The sequence below is a fragment of the Eriocheir sinensis genome, chromosome 13 (genome assembly GCF_024679095.1).
Source record: "Eriocheir sinensis breed Jianghai 21 chromosome 13, ASM2467909v1, whole genome shotgun sequence".
Classification (NCBI taxonomy): domain Eukaryota; kingdom Metazoa; phylum Arthropoda; class Malacostraca; order Decapoda; family Varunidae; genus Eriocheir; species Eriocheir sinensis.
Genome location: NC_066521.1, coordinates 10,524,290 through 10,547,390, shown reverse-complemented (window position 1 = coordinate 10,547,390; position 23,101 = coordinate 10,524,290). Strand labels below are relative to the sequence as shown.

Genomic DNA, 23,101 nt, shown 5'->3' with positions numbered 1-23,101 from the left:
CCTTTAACATTTGATAAGTTCTGAATGACTGTAACCTACTAATACTGCTATTTTTATCATTTCTTATCTTGCACAATATCAGCAACTTAGTACTAAAACATGTACAAACCTCATTGTGAAAGCTGCTTCCACTATTAATTGAGCTGTTCCTGTCGATTTCACCTTTACAGCTCTTGCTGATAACAGCACCATTATTTTTTGTGCTCCTTGGACTGACAATGAGGTTGAATACAGCACGCTCACTCCTTCTGCTCCTTCCCCGATGAAAGTTTTCAAAGCTGCTCAGGTACCCGAGGTGGTGCTGTATTACTCTACTCAAGAAGCCATCAAACCAGTGGGGACCAATTAAATTTAACTGCAAGTAGAAAGATAATGTTAATTGCAACATCACCTGCTTCTACAAAACTTACATCTTGTGGACAAACATTATAATAAATGTCTAAAATCTCTCTCACTGTTTTGAAAGGCCCTATACATGCTTGCTTGCAGCTGCCTTATTCTCTTGATGGCAGCTTCCCATTCTACTTGATCTCTAGTAACCTCTCTGTCAGGCTCAGAATCCATAGATTATTGTATTACTTTACATCCTATTTTCTTTACCTCTACCAACACTACCATCAACTACCCTCCTACCTCCTTCTCCCTCCTCCTCCATTACTTCCATCAAGAGATCCTACTCTCATGGGGGTCTCCCATTTCTCGAAGCATATGACAAGCTGGTCGACTCAGGATAATTGTTTAAAAAAAAATAAAAAAATAAAAAAATAAATAAATAAATAAATAAAAACACCTGGATTTAAACCTGGGCCCTTCAGATAAGAGGCAGCCTCTCTAGGATCAAGGCAAAGATGTACCCCACAGCTAAAGACCTTTGGAGTCCTTACCACATCTTGGACCATTCAACTAGACCTTCATCCATTCTCTCCACATGCCCAAAGCAATTAAATCTACCCCCTCCTCATCACAACATTAAAACATTCAACACCTATCCTACTTCTCAGGTCCTCATGCAAAATCCATGGTATCACATTCTATGGTAAAGTCTATATTGTTTTAACTTCATATCAAGCTATATAAATGCATTACCTGTGAAATGGTAGAGACTTTGAGGGTCAGGCGCACGGATCCTCTCTTCTTGCTGGCCCTGAAGCTCTCTCTGGGTGATACTTTGTTGAACTCCTCCTCACGACCCTTCACAAGGTTGTACCAAGCATCGATACTTTGGTCCTTTATATCCTACAGACGTGAAAGTGAGAAAAAGGTATACAATGCAATGAAAAGGTACTGAACATTCAATAGAACTAATATCATAGTATCTTCTAGATACCTTTCTCATTTCCACACATGCAGCACTGACAAATAAATACTTACTGACATATTTGATCAAGCAGACATAGTACATACATATTCAGCACAAAAAGATGAACAAGGCAAACTTGAAAAATAGTTCCTGATACAAATGTAAGGACATACATGAAAAGCACAAACTGAATCAAAATAAAGGTATGGAAATCAATGTATGTGCAGAAAAAAATCAATGAGTTACATAACTTAAATATAATAAATAATTGATAATTCCATGAGGACCTACGGCGAGAGGCACAGTGACGGAGCCCAACAGGTTCCTCATTTCGTTGGGCTGCAGGTTGGTGGCCGCGTCCCGCACCAGGCGGCCGAACTCCCGGATGCCCTTCACGTTCATCAGGTTTTCCACCCCGGCCTCTTGCGGGTCATGCCTGTAAGAAAAGGTGTGTGTGTGTGATTCACCACAGCCTGATCACGAGTTGGACTCGCTTCGCCAGCAGGTACCCTCAAGACGTGAGCAAGTGCTCATTATTGTCGATCTCTGGGTACTGCCAGGACCTCACACACCACACACCCCATCCCGCTTGCTCAAGGGGGGACAGTAACCACTCCTAGTCAACGGAAAGAATCCGGCCTGAGTGGGCTCGAACCGCCGCCTGTTTGGCCGTGAAGCCTTGCAGCGCGGCGCTCTAACTGATTGAGCTACTGGAGCGGTGTGTGTATGTGTGTGTGTGTGTGTGTGTGTGTGTGTGTGTATATATATATATATATATATATATATATATATATATATATATATATATATATATATATATATATATATATATATATATATATATATATATATATATATATATATATATATATATATATATATATATATATATATATATATATATATATATATATATATATATATATATATATATATATATATATATATATATATATATATATATATATATATATATATATATATATATATATATATATATATATATATATATATATATATATACACACACACACACACACACACACACACACACCTATCATTGTTCTTATGAATACCTACCTATTTCCCTGATTAACTTAACTGGGTCTCTTCCCCATACATATAGTACTATATTATATGACTATGATTATGTTATGCGCATCATACTTTAACATTCTGATTGCAGTAATATGAACTAATGTTTCATATGTTTCAGATGTGTGTGTATTTCACCACGGCCTTATCACGAGCTGGACTTGCAATAGCCAGCAAGTACCCTCACGATTTGAGCAAGGCTCTGTAGTCAACCTTTGGGTACTGCCAGGACTTCACACACCACACACCCCATCCCCCTTGCTCAAGGGGGAACAGTAACCATTCCTACTTAGAGGGAAAGAACAGGCCTCAGCACGGCTAGAACCGCTGCCTGCCACGCCGCGAAACCTGGCAGCGCAGCGCGCTTTACCGAATGAGCTATCGGAGCGTGTGTGCATGTGTGTGTGTGTGTGTGTGAGGGGGGGGGGGGGGATGCCAGAGAGCCGCTGTGATGTAGGCTGGCCATGTAGCCTACAAGAAAACACAATGAGACAAGCAACAATACTCACCACACTTCCAGGGTTAATTTGGCATCCTGGCGCGCGGGGATCCACCTGTTGAAAACAAAATATGAGGTAGAAGGAAAGTGTTTGGCACCTTTATATAAATATTTCATTCACTCACACATTAATTTAAGCATCACAATTCAATCAAATATACCTATAAATCACATCCACATTTTATATCAAATATAGGTCGTAAAGAGAAATGATTAGCAGCATTCCCGGCCATTTATGGTGCATGCCAAGCTGGCTGAAAGACTCTCTGCATAGGTCAACAGGGTTCCCGCCAGTCCTCGTCGACGGGCTGACTTAGTCGTTTCGGCTGACGCCAACTGTGAGTCGGTCTGTCGGCACCCTGGTACGGGCCGCCATTGGCAAAGACCGTGCTCCCCCCTATTAGTAAATCTCTGACAACAACCGCCGGTCCTCGTAGGCAGATTGACTTGGTCGTCATCCGAGAAAGGCCCATGCCCAGGAGGGACAATACTTCCATGCTCTGACGGCGACGGGCCCCCTAATAGCCCGTGGCTTGGGTTCGCGCTCCTTTTTTTTTTCCACTGACACGCGGGGGAGATCAGCTCATGTGGCCTGTCCCAGGATTGTCCATGTGACCCTTTGTTTCGTGCCGGAAACGCCATCCCAGCATGAGTGTACGTACCTTTTCCTGTTGCACCCGCCTGCCTGTCGCCTAACCAACGCGGCTGACGTGGGGAGGGTTAAACTCTCACGAGATCTGTCATTGTCTCCCTCTGCGTTTGCTCCCTCGTCTTGCCTGGAGGGGTGGGTGGGTAACAGCCTGCGATTGTGGTGGCTTGGGTCAAGAAGAATTTGTTATTACGGGGGTTGAACTTTTGTCTTCAACTTTTACTGCTGTGTAAATAACTGCATATTTCCTTGTTTTATACTTAGGGTAGTATGAAGATATTGGGAACAGCCAATTAATTTTGATTATAAGGTTGTGAGGAACTAGGGAGCTGCTTTCCCTCCCCGCTGGCGTACTATTTTTTTTTATAGTACGGCTGGTAGCCCCCGCCCTCCTGGCGGTGGCAGCAGCGAAGGCCCGATATAACAAGCCCGCGACCAACTAGGTTAAGGCCCGGCTCTTCTCTCCCTTTGTTTTCTTGAAGAGCCGTCTGCAATTTTCCACGCCCGCAAGCGTGTGTTTTCTTTACGAGAGCGAGGTAGTCGTAGCTTAATAAGGTAAGGTTTTGAGCGTGTATTTTGTGCCTGTATTTACGTGTATTTTTGTGTTAAATTCGTGTCTGACCTAGTGTTCGTGCTGCTCTCACCACGTTTGATTAATCTGTAATTAAGTGTTCACTGTCTCTACGTGGCCCCATTAATGTCCCGTCTCCAAAGACGTCTATGCATCCATTTTGTGTTTCAGTGGGAGTGCAAATCTCAGGTAATCTTGGATTTTTCCTAGTAAATATTGTATATTAAGAGTTCATTTAAATATATATATATATATATATATATATATATATATATATATATATATATATATATATATATATATATATATATATATATATATATATATATATATTATATGTTGCGACAGGAGGAAATTAGAATTAGGGCGGCTTTTCCGATACCCTACCCTATGTCACCCAGCAGTGAATAGTACCAGGTATTAATCAGGGGTTGTGTCCCGTCTCATGGGATCTTCCTTCTCTATAATTCCTTCCTCCTGTCATAACATATTTATATATATATATATATATATATATATATATATATATATATATATATATATATATATATATATATATATATATATATAATATGTTGCGACAGGAGGGGAAGGAATTAAAGAAGGGAGGTCCCACGAGACAGGATACAACCCCCGATTAATACCTGGTACCCATTCACTGCTGGGTGGACAGGGGCGTAGGGTATCGGAAAAGCCGCCCAAATTTTTCCACTCCGCCCGGGAATCGAACCCGGTTGTGAGCCGAGTGTGCTAACCACTGCACCACGAAGCCCCCTCCTTTATTTAAAATTATTCCTCTTTTTTGTTGTTCGGTTAGGGGGGAAAGAGCCTGGAGTTGAGGCCAACCCATCCAATTTTTTGTCCTTGTAGTGTTTCTTTGTCTTTGTTTTTCACTTGTATTTTTCCAAGGGCCCCTGACCACCCAGTGGCTACACTGAGAACGTAACAGTATGTATGTATGTATGCATATATATATATATATATATATATATATATATATATATATATATATATATATATATATATATATATATGTTATCGCCGATTGGCGATGTGAGGAAATAGAAGGAAATGAGAGAGGGTGAGAAGTAGAGAGAGATGAGGAGAGAGGTGGAAGAGTGGAGAGGATGGAATAAGGGAGAGGTTTACTATCGCAAAGGCCATTTATCGTCGGGAATGTTATGACACCAAATCCATTAGGCTGGCCTACAGTCGTGTGAAGGCGCCCTTGTTCAGAGCCCTGAGTTAGCACCATACAGGAGGGAAGCGAGTCCGTGTCTTCCGACTGCTTCTGCAGGAGCGGAAACACTAGGTTCTGTGACGGAGGGTGGACGAACGACCAAGAGGCCGCGGTACTTATAGACCCTGACAAGTGTAAGTTCCGTTGAAGGTGTGTTCTTATGTGTTATAGTGCTATATATTATGTATATATATATATATATATATATATATATATATATATATATATATATATATATATATATATATATATATATATATATATATATATATATATATATATATATATATATATATATATATATATATATATATATATATATATATATATATATATATATATATATATATATATATATATATATATATATATATATATATATATATATATATATATATATATATATATATATATATATATATATATATATATATATATATATATATATATATATATATATATATATATATATATATATATATATATATATATATATATATATATATATATATATATATATATATATATATATATATATATATATATATATATATATATATATATATATATATATATATATATATATATATATAAGACAAGGAGAGGTATGTTAGGGGTCTCGCTGAGGAAGTCGAGGGCCATTTAAATGCGAATGACCTTCGACCTGCTTACCGAGCCCTGAAGAAGCTCCGCTCTAAGTCTCCCTCTCAGGTGAGCGCTATCCGAACAGCTGACGGCTGCCTCGTGTCGGACATGGATGGGCAGAGGGCTCGTTGGGCTGAGTACTTTGAGCAGCTGTACATGGCGGACCCTTTCACGTGGGCGGCTTCCAGTTGCTGGGTTGCAGGTGGCGGATGCTGACCCACCCATTGACGAAAGCCCACCCTCTCTGGTTGAGGTCAGAGAGGCTGTGGCCAAGTTGATGGGTGGGAAGGCACCTGGCACCTGTAACATCAATGCGGAGTTGCTCAAAGCTGGAGGTGAGGCCATGATCCGCGTGTTGCATGCGGTCTTGGCTGCCCAGTACCATTCCTCCTGACTGGAAGAGGGTGTTGGTCATCCCTATCTGGAAATGGAAAGGGGACGGCCAGGACTGCAACAACTACCGTGGTATTACACTGCTCAGTGTGCCAGGCAAGGTGCTTGCCCACCTATTGCTGATGCGAATTCGCAGCCACCTGCTGAAGCTGCAGAGACGTGAACAGTCTGGGTTCACGCCTGGCAAGTCAACAACTGACCGTATCCAAGCGCTTCGCGTACTGGTGGAGTGTCGACGTGAGTTTCGACAGGGGATGCTTGCAGCCTATGTCGATCTCAAGAAGGCGTTTGATTCAGTGCATCGTGAGGCACTCTGGGATCTTCTGCGACTCCGTGGGATTCCTGCGAGGACTATTGGTCTGCTGACTGGCCTGTATTCTGGGACAGTGAGTGCTGTGAAGTGTGGGGGGAGCTTGTCCTGCTTCTTTCCCGTGAATGCGGGAGTGAGGCAGGGCTGTGTCCTTGCCCCATTGCTTTTCAACACTTGTATGGACTGGGTACTGGGCAGAGTTGTGGGCCAGAGTCATTGCGGAGCATCCATTGGCAATACCAGGGTCACTGACCTTGTTTTTGCTGATGATGCAGTAATCCTGGCGGAGTCGCTGGAGGTTTTGGTGATGGCTCTCGAGGCACTGCACGCGGAGGTGAAGCCCTTGGGACTCCAGGTGCTGGATGACACAGTACAGTCTGTTCATGCGTGTGGCGAGGACGTTGAGATCTCAGAAAGTTTCACGTATCTTGGTAGCGTAGTTCATAACAACGGTGAGTCTGGCCAGGAAGTCTTACGGCGGATTGGTCTGGCCCACGGTGTTATGGACTCGCTCAACACGAGTATATGGCGTTGTCGGTACCTGTGCAGAAGGACAAAGATCCGGATCTTCAAGTCATTTGTGCTCCCTGTCTTATTCTATGGTTGTGAGACATGGACACTAAATGGGGACTTGGAGAGGCGGATTGATTTCTTTGGTAATAAGTGTCTACGCAGAATCATGGGATGTCGCTGGAATGACTTTGTGTCAAACCGGCGACTACTCGATGAGACTGATTCGACATATATAGTATTTGCATAGTCCGTCAACGCCAACTCCGGCTGTACGGGCACGTGGCACGTTTTCCGGAAGCTGATCCTGCTCATCGGGTTGTCTCTGTAAGAGACAATCCTGAGTGGAGGAGGCCAAGGGGACGCCCACGGAGTTCGTGGCTGGAGCAAGTCGATAGATCCTGCCGGGAGGTACTCGGGTTGGGAAGGGGGCCTGCATGGAGACTCGCCCGGGGGGACCCCCGGGCTTGGCGTCGTAGGGTGGGCGAGGCGACGCGCTCCCCGGCGTATGCCCCCATTTTTTTATATTTTAGAGCAGAGGAGACAGTGCAAGGGCGTAAAAAAAAAATAATAATAATAATGAAAAAAAAAAGCCTGTTACTTACTGCTCCTAAATAGAGGAGAGTGGCCAAAAAGAGAAATCAATTTCGGAAGGAGTGGTGTCCTGATACCCTCCTCTTGAAAGAGGCCCAAGTCGTAGGCAGGAGGAAATACAGATGAGAGAAAATCGTTCCAGAGTTTACCAGAGTGAGGGATGAAAGAGTGAAGATGCTGGTTAACTCTTGCATAAGGGGTTTGGACAGTATAGGGATGAGCTTGATCAGATAGTCGTGTGAGGCGAGGCCGCAGGAGGGGGGAGACATGCAGTTAGCAAGTTCAGAAGAGCAGTCAGCGTGAAAATATCGATAGAAGATAGAAAGAGAGGCAACATCGCGACGGAATTTAAGAGGAGGAGAGCTGATGAGACGAAGAGTCTTACGGCCGTACCATTAGGCAGGCTCTAAACCTTCCTCTTCCTCTTCCCTTATACACTGTCCCCTTTCTGCGGGATACTATAAGGTGATCTCGGTCCCTTCCTCCGCTAGGGCTTCTTCCGAGTTGGGTTGGTAGCCTCTGTAATCTCTCTACACGGAAATCTTGATAATTGAAACATTTTACATATATTAGTGTAATCATACATACTTTTCAATGTATAATCACGATGAAAATGGTTGATTGAAAGGCAAATATAGGTATAATTGGGAACATAGCGTGGGTGATAGGGTTGGCATCCCTGTGCGGCCCGTGTTTCCACTAGGCCTACGAGACGGGAGGCCTTGGGGATTGGGAGTGACGTCAGCACCCATTGGTTTCCACCTCTCTCCACGCACACAGCCAGGGAGTCCACATGTGCCCGGAGTTATCACTTCTCTGCCCCTCGCTATCATATCCCGTCAAGCAAGGAGCCGTTAGAAAAGTGTTCGAGCCCCATCGGAGCTATAGGAAAAGACTACCTAGCTCCTTGAGTTGACCAAGGAGGCGTGTTGACACGGCAACTCGGCAAGGGTTAAAAATCATGATACAACCCTAAAGTCTTAAACAACATTTTAAATAATTTATTTAAAAAAAACTTTTGCAGAATCATATTAGATCAAATACTTTTTATTATAATTCGTGGATCATTTATTACTATATTAATGAGAGAAATACAGAACTGACGCATAAAATATGCGAAGGGGCTCACGAAGATGTACCAATCTCGACCCCTTGCCAGATTCCAACAATTTCGCCCCTCAACACCTTTCCTTCGCTTACGGAGAGGGCCTCTCGAAGATTATGGTATGAGAAATTGGCCGAAAAGCTTCTATAGTCGAGGAGGCTGCCTTATGGTACGGCCGTAAGACTCCACTCTGTCCAGAAGAGCTGTGTGAGTGGAGCCCCCCCCACACATGAGATGCATACTCCATACGAGGGCGGACAAGGCCCCTGTATATGGATAGCAACTGTGCGGGAAAGAAGAACTGGCGGAGATGATACAGAACGCCCAACCTCGTCGCGGCGCGTGAAATAAGTCAGATTCGGCGAATGTTCGTCGCGAATTCTGGTCGAGCTCGAGCGAAAACTACTGAAACTAGGAAGGCGTGCTTGGTGGTAAATGAAAGTTCTTTTAATACAGAATAATGATCAGAAAAAATAGAATGCATTAAATAAATAAAAAAAAGTTATAGGCAAAAAACTAGGACGTGTCCAAATCGCGGCAAAAGGGCCGAAAAACAGGCTATTTTGTGACGGCTCGACGTCGACGACGAACTTGGAATCGAGCTATCGAAAAATCCTTCGAGTTGTTCAAACTACATTGCCAAGAGGGGCTACATGCCAAATGACAGTCTTCTAGAGGCAATAGTAAGGCCACACTAGACGAAAACGGCAAAGTGTCTGGAGTTCGTCAAAATCGCTCTCGACAGGGTTTACGTTTCGAGCTCTAGCGACGAAACTACTAGGAGTAGAGAAATGTTATGCACCATATTCGAAAACACATTGGCAGGGCTAAATCATTTGTTAAATAAGTTTTTTTTTAATTCTCAAAAAAATGAGCGGGTTTCAAGGTTGGGAACTCAAAAATTGTTTTTTTTTCAGTCGTTTTTTGCGAATTTATTCGATTTTTGACCATTTCGAGTCGGGTTTCGAGCCCGGTCGCTAATTAAAAAAATATAGCCCTTTCATTTCGCCGTCGATTGATACTGAAAACTTTTCTGTAGCCCTAGAAATAAGGGAGTTATGGCGATTCGCACCAAAGCGGTTGATTTTCGAAAATTCGCGGCTAAATGACAAGGGCACCGCAAAATCAAAAGAGTAAGCCGTCCATTACTTGAGATGTCACTGAATATATATATATATATATATATATATATATATATATATATATATATATATATATATATATATATATATATATATATATATATATATATATATATATATATATATAATACACACACACACACACTTACATGGAGAACTGCGACTCCCATTTCGGCGAGAGTGTGTCAGGGAGCACCCGCGTCTTGAAGGTCTCGCTGCTGCCCGACACCCGCACCAGGCAGTAGGTGTGACTCGTTTCTGAAGAGTAAATGAGCAACACTTCTTGTGTCAGGGAACAAGCAAAGGCGACGTGTTTCTGATAAATGACATTAAAAAATGAAATGGTACCACAAAAATCAGTGCCAGGAAACAAACTACAAATATATAGAATGGAGTTATGAAAAAAAATATACCATGACTCGAACAAGGTTATAATGGACTTGAGAAAACTTTTTTTTCTAAAACAAGAAAACAAACACCACATAAATATATCAAAATGTATATGTGAAAGAAACAATTTAATTGAGCTACGACTCTTAACAAGGTTAGTTGGGATTTCTAAAACAAAAATACACAATTAACAAGTGACAAAGTGAAAAAAAATGTGAGTAGTCTTGAAGGCTGATCTAGGAGTGCTGAAGAGTGGGTCACGGGGAGGAGCTGTCGCAAACGGGGGTGACATGCAGATGCCAGTAATGAAAATGATCTCCAAACTCCTCATAATTCGTGCCAGACTGACGTAGACATAAGCTAAAAAGGATATATACAGCTTAGGGCCTCATAAGACGTACGGGTCTCTAGAATATTTCTGGTTTCAGCACATTACACATCTTTATTCTGATTTATGTGCGAGTCGTGAAAAAAAAGGTCGTATTTGCGTTTCCAGTCATATTTAGTTGAACGTGGATTTAGTGCTGTCATGAATCTTTTGACAATGTTAGGAACATAAATTACATATTCATTACATGTGCGCTTTTAATCATGATATTTCTAAACAAGGGGCTCTAAATCTTCAGACAGCTTCGAGCCTCGCAAAGTCTATATCCAACGCTACTTACAGTGACCTCGTTTAATTTCGATGGAGGGAGGTGGTAGGAAGACACCCACCGAAGCGGGCGTAAGCCACTCCCGGTGAGGTATATATGGGAAGCGAGGAGGGTGCTGAAGCCCACCAAAAACCCTTCCCGTGTCCTCACTTTCCGTTTCCCTATTGTCTCATCAACACCAGAGAGTAGTTCAGCATGCTCTCTATAGACATATTCTCTCTCTTTCCACACCACACTACATTCACACAACATAAACACCATTTCGCCAAAATTTTACAAATTCAAAATGGCTAAACTGAACAGAGCCTCGGAGTCCCCGCCTAGGGGGGGGGACCACAAATTCCCCCAGAGAGGACTCCCCTCCTGGCTGCCGACTTGAGAGGTGTCTTGATAACTCTTCTGACCTCTGTCTTACCAATTTCTGCAACATTCTCGGTCTTCGTTCCAATTTCCATTCTGTAGAACACCATCTCTCCTCCTCTAAACCTCACCTTCTCTTCCTTACCGAAACACAGGTCTTGGCGACTACTGACAGCAATCTCTATTCTGTTCCCTCCTGCTATCTCTATCTTAAATTTCAATCGAAAGCTGAATGTTGCGCCTACGTGCGCAATGACATCACTTGCTCTCGTGCCCACGACCTTGACTCTTCTGAATTTTCCACCATCTGGCTAAGACTTCATTGTCATTCTATTACTAAATACATCTGTGCTGTTCATCTCTCACCTAACTTTACTAACTATGTAAAATTCTTTGACAACTTGAACTCTAATGCCACATCTTGATCTACTTTCCCTTCGCTGAAATCTCCATCCTAGGAGATTTCAATGTTCATTACCAGCTTTGGCTTTCATCCTCTTTCACTGACCAGCCTGGTGAACAAGCCTACAACTTTGCTCTCCTCAATGATCTAAAGCAGTTGGTCCAGCACTCTACACGTATTCCCGACCGTCTTGGAGACAGGCCCAACATACTAGACCTCTTCCTTACCTCTAACCCTTCTGCTTACTTTGTCAAACTGTTTTCTCCGTTGGGCTCCTCCGATCACAACCTTATTTCTGTATTCTGTCCTATCGCTCCTGTACAGCCTCAGGACCCACCGAAGAGGCGATACTTCTGGCATTTTACTTCAGCTCGGTGGGACGACCTGAGGATGTACTTTTTCCGATTTCCCGTGGAATGATTATTGCTTCCAGGAGACAGACCCCTTTGTGTGTGCCCAGCGCATCACAGAGGTGATTGTCTCTGGAATGGAGCACACATTCCACGTACTTTCTCTACTCCTAGTGCTAAAAAGCCTTGGTTTAATCACGTTTGTTCTCGTGCTATCAAAGGTAGAGAGGCAGGTCACAAAAGGTACCAGAGCCTTCGCACTCCTGCTAACCATGATCTTTACATTTCAGCCCGGAATCGTGCCAAATTTATTCTTCAACTTACCAAAAGCTTTTTCATCCTAGTAAATGTCAAAACCTTGCTTTTTCTAATTCTTCCAGAGACTTCTGGCAACTAGTTGGCCGAATGTCCCAGACAGTCGGCAATCATGGTAGCCGACACCAAGACGCCAAAAAATTCTTGGAGCGTGGGGGCAGACTCGTCAAATGCAGAAGTCGCTGGTTTGTCGTAGCCCAGAGTCGGCACAGTGTGCCCGTTCACACTGTGGCACTGTGCCGACTCTGGGCCACGACTACCCACGACTCTAGGGTACACGAGGTCTTGGCTGTTGATGTGAAAGGGTCGGGCATGTCTTGAAAGAGGTCTTGAGACTATTGCCGAATGCTGAGCGGACGTCGTGAGGGTTACCGCGACATGCTGGCAACTAGTTGGCCGAATGTCCCAGACAGTCGGCAAGACACCAAGACCCCAATAAAACCTCCCCCCCTTCTTGGAGCGTGGGAACCAACTTGTCAAATGGAAAAGTCGCTGGGTTGTCGTGGCCCAGAGTCGGCACAGTGTGAACGGGGCTCAAGGCTCTTCGTCTCATCAGCTCTCTTCCTTTTACTGGTAGTCTTCTACCTCTTAAATTCCGCCACCATGTTGCCTCTCTTTCTGTCTTCTATCGATATTTTCACGCTGACTGCTCTTCTGAACTTGTTAACTGCATGCCTCCCCCCCTCCCGCACACGACTTTCTACTCAAGCTCATCCCTTTACTCTCCAAATCTCTTACGCAGGAGTTAACCAGCATCATCACTCTTTCATCCGTCACGCAGGTAAACTCTGGAACAATCTTCCTTCATCTGTATTAACAGTATTTCCTACTGCCTAAGACTTGAACTCTTTCAAGAAGAGGGTATCAGGACACCTCTTCTCCCGAAATTGAATATCTTTGACCAATCCACAGACTGTAATAAGAGCTGTATTTCTGCGGCCCTCTAGCATTTAGTTTTGGCTGATACGTGGCGATCAAGTGGGAGGTGCTCCTCCTCCTCCAAAGATTGCTCCCTCCCGATAAGGGGGAGCACGGGCCTTTGCCAATGATGGCCTGTAGTAGGGTAGCCGACAGACCAACTCGATCGGCTGAAGTCAGCCGAGCCGACCAAGTCGGTCTGTCGACGAGGACTGGCGTCTCCGGAGTGGGAGGTCTCGCAATCCGTGCATTGTAGCGCTGCCGCATCGATGAAGGCTGATTCTCTCCCATAAGAGCACCAAGCAGCTTGATCACTCGTTTTGTGTGTGCAATCTTTTGTTTTCCTCTAAAAAAGCATATTGCCAGCCTTTTAGTACATGTTATTTTATTATATTTTAGCTCTTGGTGCCTATATTGCCACGAAAAACAGCAATAGCAGTCTCCCTGTGGTGCATGTGCATTATGAATATAATACCACCGAACACAAACGGCTCCTTGCAATAGAGGCGCCACTTATGAACACCTTGTCATCATCTACGCAATCCCCTCTGCCTCCACGGGTCGATATTTTGACTATGTGCACAAACCCGATTCAATAACATCAACTCAAAATTGCTCCTACTTTTGTCTATTTTTTTTTTTTTTACTTGATTTTTATGCCCGGGGTTTTACTCTTTTACTTTTTAAGGTTACGATGATGATGCTCCTCTCGCTCTTTTTTTTTTTTTTTTTTTTTTTAAACAAAGCAGCCAACGGCTACGGCTACTTCAGGGCTGAATAGAGAAAAAAAAAAAACTTTTATACTACTACTATTTTTCTACTACTACTACTACTACTACTACTACTACTACTACCACTAATAATAATAATAATAATAATAATAATAATAATAATAATAATAATAATAATAATAAAAAAAATGAGAGAGAGAGAGAGAGAGAGAGAGAGATTGACAGAGAAAATCAGACCACACAGACCCCATGGTCCAGACTTGGTGGTCTGTCCTTAAACCTAAGTGATTTTACATTAATCAGAAGACTCCAAAACGTTGCACTTCTACTCTAGTTGATATTAAGTTGAAGGAAGTGACGGTCGAGCTTATTTTTGAAGGAGTCAATCGTGTTACACTGCACCACTGATGGTGGAAGCTTATTCCATTCTCGCACTACAACGTTGGTGAAGAAAAATTTGGTGCAGTCTGAATTTACTTGTCTACATCTGAGTTTTACGCCATTGTTCCTCGTGCGCAGACTGTCATCGATCATAAACAATGTTGATCTGTCTACATTCGTGAAACCATTAAGTATTTTAAAACATTCGATCAGTTTTCCTCGGAGGCGACGTTTCTCAAGAGAACATGTTAAGGGTAGAAAGCCTTTCTTCGTAGGATTTGTTGCGCAAGGAAGGGATCATTTTCGTTGCCCGACGCTGAACACCTTCTAATTTAGCAATATCCTTTACATGGTGGGGGGACCAAAACTGTACCGCATATTCCAAGTGGGGTCTGACTAAACTGTTGTAGAGCGGGAGTATTACATCTTTATTCTTGAATACAAAGTTTCTTTTAATGAAGCCCAACATTCTGTTCGCTTTATTTGCTGCATCGATGCATTGCTGTGAGAATTTGAGGTTTGACGCGATTTTGACCCCCAAGTCTTTGACGCATTGAACGCTTTTGAGTTTAACGCCGCGCATTTCGTATTCGAAATTCTTATTCCTCGTTCCAACTTGAAGGACCTGGCACTTGTCTACGTTAAAGGGCATCTCCCATCTATCCGACCAAGCTGAAATTTTGTGCAAATCCTCTTGGAGGCTTTGCCTGTCTTCGTCAGTGAGAACCGAGTTACCAATCTTTGTGTCGTCTGCAAATTTACTAATGCGGTTATTGAGTCCAACATCCACGTCGTTGATGTAAATAATGAAGAGCACTGGGCCAAGGACCGAGCCCTGAGGGACGCCACTAGTGACAGGCGCCCACTCTGAGTTAAATCCGTCAATCACTACTCTTTGTTGTCTGTTGCTCAACCAATTCGCGATCCATTGGTTTACTTGACCGTCAATACCTATTTGCTTTAATTTGTAAAGTAATTTATGATGCGGGACTTTATCAAACGCTTTCTGGAAATCAAGATAGACAGGATCTTTTGTTTCGGAAGCCATGTTGTGAGTCCCCAATCAATGAGTGGCTTTCAAGGTAACTCACAATTTTGTCTCTAATTATGCCCTCAAGTAGCTTACCTACAACCGAAGTTAGACTAATGGGCCTGTAATTACCTGGTACTTTTTTGTCTCCTTTCTTGAAAATCGGTGTCACGTTAGCCTTTTTCCAATCTGAAGGGACGATGCCTTGTCGCAAGGACATATTGAATACGGTTGTGAGGGAGGAGAGTATTTCGCTCTTCGTTTCTTTCAGCAGAGTTGGATATACTTTGTCAGGTCCAGGACTTTTATTTGTTTTAAGTGAATGGAGAGCTTTAAGGACTTCATCGGTTGTTATTTCAAAATTAGGCAATGCATGCTCGAGATTTACAATAGTACTGGTGTTGGTGGTAGCGAGAGGAAGACTGTTAGTATTAAACACCGAGGAAAAGTAATTGTTTAAGAGGTTTGCAATGTGTTGGCTGTCAGTCACTAGTGCACCGTCGCTGTTTGTTAAAGGTCCAATACCACTTTTGATCGCCTTTCTGTTGTTTATGTAACTGAAGAAAGATTTCGGGTTATTTTTACAGTTGGCTGCAATATTTTCTTCATATCTACGCTTTGCCTGACCTACTAGTCTTTTTACTCGTCGCCTGGCATCATTATAAAGTCTAATGTTCTCGGGCGTGCTTTGTTCTTTCTTTAACCTGTAAAACAATTTTCTCTCATTGACTGATTGTTTAATTTCGCTATTAAACCACGGTGGGCTTTTATTAGTGTTAATTCGCTTCTCGCACAAGGGGACGAATGTGTTCTGCTGAGTGAGTAAGTGATTTTTAAGGCTTAGCCAGGCTTCATCTACGTTGCCGTCATCTGATAGTTGTATTTCTGTTAGTTTTTGTCGGATTTCTACGAAGTTAGCTCTTTTGAAATTGGGCACCTTTACTTTATTTTCAGTCACTGATGATTGAGCTTTAATGTCGACGCGCACTAATTTATGATCGCAAGAACCGAGGTGTTCTCCTACCGTGACACTACTGACAAGGTTATCTTGGGTCGTTATAACAAGGTCGAGTATATTATTTTGTCGAGTTGGCTCAGAAACCATTTGGCTTAGATAATTTTCTTCTAGAAATTCGATCATTCTATGGGACTCGCCTTCTGTACCTGACAGTGTCGCCCAGTCGATATGGGGGAGGTTAAAGTCTCCTAATATCAATGAGTCGCTGTTATTAAGTGACTGCCTTAAGACGCTGTACATTTCAAGGTCGTCATCGAGTGATTGCCCGGGAGGTCTGTAGGTGACAGATATATTTAAATTGACTTTTGCAATGTTTACTCGCACGCACAAATGTTCAACGTTACTGTTTCCCGGTGTTTTGTCAGTGGGTTGCAAATAGCTTTTGACATAAAGGGCGACGCCACCGCCTCTACGGTTTACACGATCTTTGTTGAAGAGTCTGTAGCCATCTATGTTGTATTCGGAACTTAAATCAATATTTGTGGTGTCGATAAATGTTTCGGTTATAGCAATTATGTCAAAATTTTCTGTTAAAGCAAGACATCTCAGTTCATCAAATTTGTTTCTTAGGCTACGCGCATTGAAACTAAGGATTTTCAAGTTATCTAGAGGCTTGGTAATAGAGGTGGTGGTACTTGCGGGATCACGGTTACGGGTTTGTTGCGATGCACGGCGTCTATTTACACGGGCGGGGTGGAGGGACGTGGCCGTGACTCGTTTCTTGCTCGGATGACACGCACTGCTTCGTTGAGGAGAGAGAGAGAGAGAGAGAGAGAGAGAGAGAGAGAGAGAGAGAGAGAGAGAGAGAGAGAGAGAGAGAGAGAGAGAGAGAGAGAGAGAGAGAGAGAGACCTTCCCTAACCTGTGGCTCATCTAATCAACGAATCACTACACCTGAGCTTACCTTTGGGAGTCCTGGGCTTGAGTTCCTTGGCTTCGTGGATGTTGACTTGAACGGCGACTCGTGGAGGCTGGAGATGGGAAAGGAGCAGGGTAGGGAGGGGGCGAAGGGAGAAGGGGAAGAGGGAGGGATAGGGAATTAAGAGAAAGAGAAGGGAGGAAGTAGAACAGAGAGGAAGAGGACAAATAGGGGGATGCGGAGAAGAGGAGGAGCGGGGAGATGGAGAGGAGAGAGGGAGAAGGGAAAGGGATGTGGAGATGAGAAGAGAGGGAGTAGAGGGAAGGAATGGGGAAGGAGGAGAGAGGGACAAGAAGGGAGTGATGAGGGGATGAGGAGAGGGAGAAGCAGGGGTGGAAAGGAAATGAGGGGAGGGAGAAATGGGAAGGAGGATGAATAAATAGGGGGAAAAAGGAGGAATGGAAGGGAGGAAAAAAGAATGAATGAAGGAAAAGTTAGGCGAGAAGGAAACGAAAAATGGAAATACAGGAAGAAATGAGGATGGAGGAATAGTGGCGACGTAGGTAGGAAGGAAGGGGATGGGAAATATATTTTAGTCCATTGCAAGTTGTTCTGATTCACTGTCTGCCTAGTTAATGATGTTTAAACCGACTACTTGCCACATTAAGATCATATTCACACACACACACACACACACACACACACACACACACACACGACCCTTCCCACACTCACTTCTCTAGTCCGCACTTCCTCCCGTATCGCTCCCATGGTCGTCTCATCCACCTCGAAGACATCCATCAGTTCTTTGCTCAACTCCTCCATGCTGGGTGCCTCGTCACCTGCTAGGCCTCCACTACCTGCGCCCCCCGTCCCCGCCCCCCTTTCCGCCACCCGCTGCAATAAGGGGTCCCGAGTGGTGTGCAGATGAAAAGCGGAGTACAGAACGTCGGCCAGCTGCTGATACTCCTAGATAGGTGGAAACGGAGGAGAAAGGGTTCACATTATCATTATTATTACTATTTTTTGTATTATTATAACTCTAAAGTAATAGAAGTAGTACTAGTAGTAGTAGTATCTATTTCGCCTAACTACGTTTCGACCATTTTTTTTGTCTATCTGTATCAATCTATCTATATCAATAAATCCGTCAGTCAGTGTCTGTCTATCATCTCTCAAAATACTTCTTATTCACTGCAAATAAAAGTCCATCATCAGTGCTGCCAACAATCACATCGTCCAGCTGACGGGAAGAGACTACATCCAGACCAAACATACCAATGCACTCATAAAGCTGAATCAGAGACCGACAGACAGACGAAACAACTCAGCAACATATGATTTGGAAGAGGAAAAGCAAGCAAAGACTTCCTGACACGAGCAAAGACGGTATCACGTTACATCAGGTCCATTTGTCCAGTTTGTTTGTTTTATTTTTGGCTGGCTGTTTGTGACGTGATTATATGCTTGGGTGTCCTGCTCGGAATCTCTCTCTCTCTCTCTCTCTCTCTCTCTCTCTCTCTCGTCATGATGAATTAGACACACACACACTCACACACACACACACACACACACACACCTCCGATAGCTCAGTCGGTTAAAGCGCTGCGCTGCAAGGCTTCGCAGCGTGGCAGGCAGAGGTTCGAGCCACCCTCAGGGCGGGTTATTCCCGTTGACTAGTAGGAGTGGTTATTGTCCCCCTTTGAACAAGGGGAATGGGGTGTGTGGTGTGTGAGGTCCTGACAGTACCCAGACATCGACTAATGAACTTTGCTCTAATTGGAAGGGTAAGTACTTGCTGGCGATTGCGAGTCCAACTCGTGATCGGGCCGCGGTGAAAAATACACACACAAACTTGGTCAGAACAAAAAAATCAGCACTCTTAATATAATTACACTGTGAAAGAAACAACAAATAAAAACAGCTATATATACGCCCCCCCCCCCCCCCAACACTCACACAGGTGTTCCTAGTCTGACATACGTATTTTTAAGGAAAATGTAGTGTATGTGTGTGTGTGTGTGTGTGTGTGTGTGTGTGTGTGTATTCATGGATAGTTTTCTGTATGTAGTATTCAACGCACATTTATTCTCCATGGTGCTAAAATAAGATATTGGTGCTATATGCATAATATTTATATTCATTCTCCTCTGAACAACAACGAAAACTACACCAACTGCATCCTGCAAACACGCAGGCACAAACACCAGCACCACACCTCAACAGCCACTACCGGTAACGCAATCGTCGTGCCTGGCAACCCCAGAGGATCTATAGGCAACCCTCACCCCCTGTCCTTGAAAACATGTTCTGCGGCTTGCACTACTAACCCACTAACTTGTACCGTAACGTATAATGAAGCAACACCATTAATTAAACCTAAGTACACACACACACACACACACACACACACACACACACACCAAATGGTGATGCAACTCGATGAACTTCGCGCCAGTTCGCGGTCAAGTCCAAGGTCACCGATGAGTGACGTCATGGCAGAGAGGAAAGCGTCCCTCTGTCTACCACAGTCGGCTGGCTGGTTGCAGCATTTTGAAAGTGATGACTTTTTTCTGAGCTCCATCTTTCGCTCAGTTAAGCGGTGAGACGAAAGGAATGTTGTTCTATCATTAATAAAAGCTGGTGCATCAGTATAGAATATCAGTTATATAATTTCTATTCGTACAACGAACTGTACTGCACATAATTTGTACAATGCTATTTTAATCATAGAAATCTTCAGTTTCTTTGTTTACATCTTTTTTTTTAAAGATCTAAATTTACTCATTTGAATCAACTTATTGAATCGTCTAAACAATAAAAATACACAACTGAATAAAGAGTTTCGAGTGCAAACATAACCTCGCCCACACCAACACAATAAAGATGCCCCACCCACAACACTCATTGCCACGACTTCCTTAGTTTGACCAAGGAGTCTCTTTGTGTTCGACCCACCTCCCCAGTCAGACTGCGTGTACCAATTACCTTGCCTTTCCCCTGACCATACATACCCCACTGCTAGCAGTAACTTAATTCCTCTTGTTTTCTTCTTAAAACGTTTCTTATTATTATCGTCGTTAACTACCATCCATCACTGATTCATGCTTGATCATCTATACTCTTCTAATACATCATTTGAGTGTGCATCTAGTTAAGGTTAGCTGATGTTGCACAGGACTGGATATAAAAACCAAGGCAGATTAGAAATTTGTCATGAATGTAAGTGGTGTTTTCTGTGCTGCGTGACAAGCCTTCCTAATTTGAGTCCAAACTAATCATCTGGGGGCAGGGCTCAGCATTTATGTAATTACTGACAGAGGAGAATGCTTTACGTAACCTTGGAGGATTGATGCTTTTGTTACCAGATGCTTCACACTGATAGTTGTTGTTATTGTTGTGCTATCAGTATTATTAGTATTAATATAACGAACTACTGCTGCTACTTAAAATACAAGAAGAATAAGAATAAGAAGAAAAAACAATAATAATAATAATAATAATAATAATAATAATAATAATAATAATAATAATGCAAAATCAACAACACAACAATATAACTACTACTACCACTGCTGCCATTTCTACTATTTCTTTTTACGTCGCCAATGCACATCTTTAAGGCGATGCATTACCTGACATGATGTAACAAGGTGTCCGGTACGTATATCCCCACTCGGCCATTGACATTACGCCCTTCATGAATCCCAAGGTGCCTCAGGTGAATTAACAGACCCGTTGTCAGCCTCCCAACTGATCAGCTTCCCCGCTAGCCTCATTTAAATTTATTAGATAAATCTTGCATTACCACTCTTCTTTGTGGTAGCTGAGAAAATTTAGGAATACTTTTTCTATGATAAAGAATTAAGTAGTAAGCATCGGTAAGCTAAGTATAAATAAAGTACTGTAAGAAATAGTCAACGTCGACAGTTCTAATTTATTATGCTTTTTTTTTTTTTTTTTTTTTTGGGGGGGGGGGTATTTCGTTGGGAATATACCCCAAGGGACTTCCAATGGCACCGGGTAGGACTCGAACCTATACGCTCCTATACGCTACCTGTACACCGGAGACTTTACCACTGGATCACGAAGCCCCCCATTTATTATGTTTTGAACCGTTCATTTATCATCTATAGCGAAAATAAAAGTTGACTTGAAACCAATATTAAAACAAAATGTCTAAAATTGTTAGGGTCGGGAAGTTTCTTCAACAATAATATCCATCTTTTTGAAAAATAATGTGTTTACGAAAACAAGTTTAAAGTTTAGAGATTCCCTTCCGTTGGTTTTGACAGCACACCAGCTGCTAGGCTAAAAGGACATCCGGTGAGGGGCTGCAATGCATGACCAGGAGGCAACCCTCTCTATGGGAGAACGTATCTAATTCATCATGAAGAGAGAGAGAGAGAGAGAGAGAGAGAGAGAGAGAGAGAGAGAGAGAGAGAGAGAGAGAGAAAATACTGAAAAAAAGTAAATAAAGTTGCTTTTCCAAGAAAGGGGGAATTGCAACAAAAGCAAACTGATGACCTATGGACAAGGTCTAAGTAAAAAAGTAAATAAAATAAAGCGACCTTTGGGATGAGCTAGTATTACAAACACATTGAATAATAATATTCTTACCGTGTCAAACTTTTTGGGCGAGTGAAGCGATAAACTCAAGGGAGAAGCGAAAAAACTCTCGTCCTCCTCCTCCTCTTCCTCTTCTCTATCCTCAGAAACGGAACTCCTCCGTTTATGGACCGACCTCTTCCTTCTGACGCTGGTATTATCTGACGTCTTATTAGGGAAAGGTGGCTGGGAGGGAAGCATTATGGTGGGTTTGGTACTGTATTCCTCCCTGGAGTTATGAAAAAAGTGCGATGCCTCCATGGCCATGTCCACCTCCCCCTGCTGAGGATTGGAGGGCTTACTCACCGAGGCCTGCCCCATCCTGCAGGACTGAAGGACTGAGAGGGCTCTTTAACTGGGGCTGACTTATCTCACTGTCTACACGTTGGTCATGAGGGATCAATATCGTTGGCCCTCCATGATTCACTTGTAGCCAAGATGTGTAGCTCGTCTTGAAGATGTCGTACGTGGTCTTGTGACGAGTTATTCCGGAGATTTCCAGTGTGGTCAGTGTGGCGCCAATAATTTTCGATTATAGTACAACCCTCTAGACTCTTCAGATAATGTCATGCCCACAATACCTCACTTTGTGGCTTAATATTACAGTGTAGTGCTCATTAACTCTGCTTCCGATATATTCATTTTCTAAAGCAATATATAGCTTACAATGGGTGACTGTAGTTTTTGCCATACGTGAAATTTATGGCAAACACTAATCCACACAGGCCCACTAACAAACATGCAAACAAAAAACACAGCGAACACTATAAAATATCCCGAATTTCTGTTCATTGATTGTTATCCTCGAATCAATACGTTTTCGACAACACCACCTTTTTCTCTAGCAAGCACACACAACGGCAAGGACAGACAGTTCTTCTTTCGTTCTCAGTTCGGGTTGTCAGTGGTCTTATGTCCCTCCCCCACGTCACGACAGAATCACAGGAGCGACACACATCTCCCCTCTTTGTAGTCTTAGACTCTACTGTTGAGTGTTGACTGTCGACTCGGTTGTCCGCAAGATGTTTTT

The 23,101-nt window shown here is 43.0% G+C and overlaps 1 protein-coding gene across 8 annotated transcripts in view; it reads right to left on the bottom strand.

Annotated features, from left to right (window-relative positions):
- Positions 1-23,082, bottom strand: part of LOC126997959 (protein unc-13 homolog 4B-like) — a 42,347-nt gene extending 19,265 nt beyond the window's left edge. For 2 of the 8 annotated variants that reach the window (XR_007752524.1, XM_050859222.1), the window contains exons 1-8: positions 22,084-23,081; positions 18,199-18,432; positions 17,509-17,575; positions 10,203-10,311; positions 2,905-2,949; positions 1,592-1,736; positions 1,087-1,236; positions 110-355 (exon numbers count right to left, since the gene is read on the bottom strand). Coding sequence is in view for 7 of the 8 variants with exons in the window: in XM_050859222.1 (XP_050715179.1) it covers positions 110-355; positions 1,087-1,236; positions 1,592-1,736; positions 2,905-2,949; positions 10,203-10,311; positions 17,509-17,575; positions 18,199-18,432; positions 22,084-22,392 (1,305 nt within the window). In the remaining variant the exon portion in view is untranslated. Of the gene's footprint in view, positions 1-109; positions 356-1,086; positions 1,237-1,591; positions 1,737-2,904; positions 2,950-10,202; positions 10,312-17,508; positions 17,576-18,198; positions 18,433-22,083 lie in introns of those variants that run through there. The other 6 variants (XM_050859224.1, XM_050859221.1, XM_050859220.1 and 3 more) reach the window with 6 other exon arrangements.
- Positions 23,083-23,101: the final 19 nt, after the last annotated feature.